General features: G+C 41.1%; 1 protein-coding gene across 1 annotated transcript; it reads right to left on the bottom strand.

The window, feature by feature from the left end:
• Nucleotides 1-4,354: 4,354 nt before the first annotated feature.
• LOC129677221 (vomeronasal type-1 receptor 54-like) lies at nt 4,355-5,317 on the bottom strand. The gene has a single exon (XM_055607878.1). The coding sequence runs from the start codon at nt 5,315-5,317 to the stop codon at nt 4,355-4,357; it is 963 nt and encodes a 320-aa protein (XP_055463853.1).
• Between the last annotated feature and the right edge of the window lie 239 nt (nt 5,318-5,556).

The raw sequence follows: 5,556 nt of genomic DNA, 5'->3' as shown, positions 1-5,556 counted from the left end.
GACAAAAATGTGGACACCTAGAGAGTCAATATTTCACATTCTAAGGGTGAGATGAGGCCATTCTATCATCTCTCATCTTCAGGCCTGGTTGCTGGACTGCCCTGCTCATGATGCCATGAGACCACAGGAGCCAAGAACAACTGCCTAGAGTGATGGACTGACTAGCTGTCACTGTCATTTGGATTGGTACATGGATTGGTACATATTGATCCTACTCAGGTCTCTGATTATCATTGATGGCTAAGCTAAGCTAATGGTAGCCTTGCTGCTAAAGAGCAGATAGTTAGATCCAGTGTTAGTTCATTGGTTAATTTATTACTTAGTTAAAATTATCAGGTACTAGGTTTTCTATTTAAAATGGCAAGCAGGGTTGCCTTGCCTACAGGCTCCATCTTAATTATTTATGTCTTATGATGAATGGCTGGATAGAAAGAGAATGGAGTTTATGTAGGGTTTGAGGATATAGGAGTTTAGGTTTTGAGAATCCAGAGAATGTTGTTTGGTCTGGAAGAATGTTTCAGAGTTGACGAATGCAAGAAAGATTGGAGGGTGTAAGTAGGTGTTTTAAGGTATATGAATGTGAAGTGTAATGATACAGAAAAGTGATTTGAGGCATATTAAAAATGGGAGATATTTCAGATTTCTCTCCTCTCTCTGCTATTGCTGTGCCTATGTTGTTATAAGGTTTCAGAAGTCCAGAGTTTTGACATTGACAAATAGAGTTCTGATAAGTTGATGAAACACTGATTGCTTATAACCCAGTCACAAGCTTGAGAATTTAATTACCTTTTGGTTGTCTTCTGGAGGTAGATTTAGAAGTGTATTTCATCATGCTAAACACATCTATACAATGTGTATATCTGAACTTTTACAATGATATTTTTAATATCTGCCATTTCTGAGGTAGACTTTGATAGAGGATTTAAGAATATTTTAAATCTGTTTCTTCTAGTTGCTTTGTTAAGGAAAGTCTAAGCATTCAGAGTTTAATACTAAAGCCATTAATGTATTTCTGCCTAACTTTCCAATGTAACATGGAGATGGGGATTAAAGTAAATCCTAAAAAAAATCTGACAAAATATAGCCATGCTCTTTGATGGCTGATTACCAACAACAGGGACCACAGTTAAAATGTTAGAGTTTCAGACCATGGACACACTTAACTTGTTTATAAAGGTCGCAAAACAAACAGCTAAGAAAAATTGATACTCATTCCATTGGATGCAGTTTTACCTGTTACTCACAAACTGTTTCAGGAAATCAAAAGGTCATGAGACCTGAATCTGACACAGCTCAAACAGACCCCAGATGAGTTTTTCCCTGGTCTTGGGATTCCTCATTTTTCCCATTTATTAGACAAATTTTAACTTCTGTTTCTAGTTTGAATTTGTCTCAGCAGATTTTCACCTGGTTGAGACTGCAAGCTGAGATCTGAACTTGCTGGAAGCTGACATGATTGCTCACTGCCTCCTTGGATGGATCACCTAACCAGATGATTCTGAGGACTGTCCCACTGAGCAGCCTTTGGCTGGCATTTCAGTCTTCCTAGCCCCTGATGCCAACAGTGCTATTGTCATCATTAAAGCAGTTTCAGAAGACGAGACCACCGGCCCAAAATTGCACCAACAGGCTGAAATGCTAGGTCAAAGGGAGCTCCTTGACATTAGCTATTATCTTGGGGACCGGTTTAGCTGGAGCAGAAATTAGTGTTGCAATACTAGATGTACAAAGCCAGAATTATAACAGTTCAAAAGCCGAATATTTTGCTTTTGGTCATTTTTGGATTATGCTTACTTACTAAGTTGTTAGGATATATTAGGCAAAGACTAGGGACTATACAGTTGATGATAATGAGAACCGAGTACTGCCAGCTTGGAGATGACCTTGAACTGTAAGAGCCCAAGATTGGCCTCTTCAGGTACATGGAAAGGGGAAAATAAAGAGTTTAAGTTAGCCTGGGTATAGTTAGCCTGAGTATAACTCCCTTTTTGAAATAAAGAGCCATCTTGACTGGGAGCTGAATTCGGGAAGCAGGAAATATTACAAAATGTGCACCTGGCAGAAAACAAAGTTAACTCTCTTAGCAACAGCCTCCAGGAAATACCACAGAATAAATACTTCATAGAAAATAGAGACACTCTCCCTGGCAATAATCAATGAGAATTGGTTGAGAATCATGTGGGAAAATTCTTCCTATATTTCAGATATAGATTAAAAGAATAGCCATTGTGATCATATGTCTTAGGCAATTGTGATTCGGAGAAGGTCACCTCAGCCCTCTAACTTTTACCTAATCCTGTAATGTCAAGGCATATGAGCCCCATTTGCTGTCATAGAAAAATGTGCCCCCCTGTTTGTTGTCATGGAAACACCCTGTTCACAGACTTTCCCTTTAAAAACCCTGCTCACTCAGGTCTCAAGGTCCCACTTCTCTACTGCTGCATCAGTGAGACTTGCTTCCCGAGTTTGAATGTTCTCGTAATAAAGCTCTCTTGCTATTGCATTGTTTCATCTGCTGGGGGTCTCTGAGGTTCCCATGAACTTGGCATTACAGTAGCACTGGAGATGAGAGGAGGCTGAGAGCCTTTTAAAATTAAATTCTGTTGCTTTTGAGGAAGGTTATAATATACCCAGGCTGGCCTTACTTCACTGTAGTCAAGGCTGGCAGGCCTGAAGATTGCTCAAAGGCTGAGCACAGGCTGTGATGCAACCTGGATCTCAAAGGTGTGAAGGGCCACCTGGGAATGAGAAACAACTGTGATTATTTGAATTGAAGCCACTTCCAGAGAGCTCTTGAAGGGCAGGGTGAACTGTTCTGAGAAGCAACCAGCTGTAAACTATCTACAACCAGCTGTAAACTATGGAGCAGAGTGATCTGATTTTCAGGTATAAAAACCCTGTGCTTTGCATGTTCAGGGTTGTCTCCTGTCTTTGGAGGGGCGACCCTATTGTGATAGCAATAAAACCTCTTGCTTTTGCATCGAGCTGTGGTCTGTGAGAGTTCCTAGGAAGGGCGCGATCCTGAGCTCCTGAGCAGTGAGACTCCAGGTCTTACAAGTCAACTTCTCTGCTTGCTCTGAGGACCTGAGATTAAGATGAGGACAATGGGGATTGGGAAAGGAGGAGGGAGGGAACCACATGGAGGGATACAAAATAAATAAAGTGCAATGAATAAAGAATTTTTAAAAAGATGAGGACTATGAGAAAACCCTCATTGTTCAAAAAAATCTGTCATGTTTTAAAACTTGAAAAATCCTATTTTGACAATTTTGTTTTCATTTTTAAAATTGTATTTTACTTTAGTAGTTTTATTTATTTTTATTTTGTGTGCATGAATGCATGCCTGGTGCCTGCAGGACCAGAAACTATGAGATCCCCTTGGACTGGAGATACTAACAGTTGTGAGCCTTCTTATAGAGGCTGGGAATTGAAATTTGGTCCTCTGCAAGGGCAGCCAGTGCTCTTAACTCCTTTACCATCTCTCTATCCCCATTTTTCACTTTATTATTTCAGGGAAAATATATTTCACTGCTTGGTTAAGGTAACTGAACACATTTTTATTTTGGTAAAGCACACACAACACAACCATCTTCAGCATACTTCTTGGCATTGATTACATTTTTGCAATCTGCCTCCACCCAGGAAGATGCCCATGGCCTTCCCTCCTGAGCTGATGATGGGAGTCTGCTTTTATTTCAACTCCTGAAAGTTTCCAAGCTCTTCCTGCTCCCAGTAGTCCACACAGAATTGGTTCTGCCTAGACTCTCATTGCAGTCAGCACAGTGGCTTCATGCCAATCTGTGTGGGACCATGTGCAGAAGCCCCTTCTCTTTTAAAGCTGGAGTAACAGTCCAGTGCAGAGAGGCTGAACTCTGTTTATCCATCATCAGGACTGCGTTTTATACATAGATTCTATGTCTGTCTTTGTCTCTTTCTTTCTGTGTCTCTGTCTCTCACTCTGAGTGTGTGTGTGTGTGTGTGTGTGTGTTAAAGGATATGAACATTCTGGTTACTTGATAATTATAATAATAAGTGTTCACAAACCTCTTTGGTAAAACAGAGATAGCCGAGGGATTTGAATAAATGAAGACTATCATAATCTGTCATGTATTTTAAATTGCTATGGATAATCCAGACCATAACAAGACAGTTACTTTACGTCTCCCCAAAAGACACACTGGGAAGTACAAAAGACTTATATATCTGGCATGTGGTTTGTCTTTTATGTATAGCATCCACACATCTCATAAGAAATAGGCTTAACAACAACAAAAAGACAACTTTATTATTTTATTTAACCTGAAGCTCATGTAAACTACATTAAAATTCATAGCCCTAATGGCAGTGTACCGGCTCATCCTAAGGAATCTTTCCTATACCCGAGTAATATGATGTTTACCATCCTTCCATACATGGATCTAAAAATGTTAGTTATGTGCTTTTCAGTACTGAGAACCAAAAAAGGGCTGGCTATGGCATAGCCACGGGCTGTGAGAATATGGACACAAAACAAAGGCAGATCATCATCCATACTTCTTAGGTAGGAGATGACGCTGTCCAAGGTGTACATCAGCATAAAGAAACTCATGAGACACAGGATGGTCCGTGTGGCTCTTTGTTCTGCAGATGGTCTGAGGGAAAGGCTGGCACTGTGGAGAAGCTGGGACTGGTTCTTATGTCTGCATAGGAAAATCACCATGTACCCACTGGAGAGGGTCATAAGACCTACAAAGATGAAATCCCTGGAGGTCAACAATATAAAAAATGTGTGATGGACAGAGTAGCTCATAGGCACAGCACAGCAAGACTGAGTGATGTATGTATAACCAGGTGAGGTCAGATTAGGCGTCACAGTTATGTATGTTATAAGGGGACTGCTAATGGATGAATAAAAGATACTCAGGAAAAGAAGGCAACCTAGCATGTGGTGTGGAGATTTACATTTGAATTTTGCTAGACGGGAACTTCTGGGACTAAGGGTGATGGCCTGGAGGATGCTAAGCAGGCTAGAAGCACAAAGAGAGAGGCTCCTAAAAGACCTATACAAGAACATAACAAATTTGCACGTGGAGTCACTCCATCTCTTCCCTGGCAGAAAAATGTCTGTAGCTACTAAACTCACGACTACCAGCATCAGTATGTGGATTAGGGCCAAGAGACTGATGGGCAGATCAGTGAGTCTGGGCCCCTGCCCACGAATAAACATGAGGATGTGGAAGAGAAGAAGGAAGCCGTTGCCTGAGAGCCCAATCCCAGCTCCAGCATAAATGGTGTTTCTTACCTTGGTGTTACCTGACAGTTTGTTGATTTTGTTCATTTTAAGGCTGAAAGCAGGTAGGAACTGTGAGGAAAGAACAGCAAGAAGATTCCTTATCTCCAATCTAGCCTTGCTCATCAGCTGCAGACAATGGCAGCTCCACTCTCCTTAGAAAGATGCTTATATCGCAGCTCTGCCTTATTCCCCTTAAGATTGCCTTCATCTCAAAGTGCCCAGAAGCGATGCCCACTCTCTCCATTGTTCTGACACTTATGTGCCACATCCAGATAGAAGCTTTC

The sequence above is a fragment of the Psammomys obesus genome, unplaced genomic scaffold (genome assembly GCF_907164565.1).
Source record: "Psammomys obesus unplaced genomic scaffold, mPsaObe1.curated_primary_1811, whole genome shotgun sequence".
NCBI lineage: Eukaryota > Metazoa > Chordata > Mammalia > Rodentia > Muridae > Psammomys > Psammomys obesus.
The sequence above is the reverse complement of the archived record's forward strand: the minus strand, read 5'-3'. Positions and strand labels throughout refer to the sequence as shown.

What these genes read in the sequence shown, in the direction of transcription:
- LOC129677221 (XM_055607878.1), bottom strand. Translation starts at nt 5,317, where the DNA reads ATGAACAAAATCAACAAACTGTCAGGTAACACCAAGGTAAGAAACACC.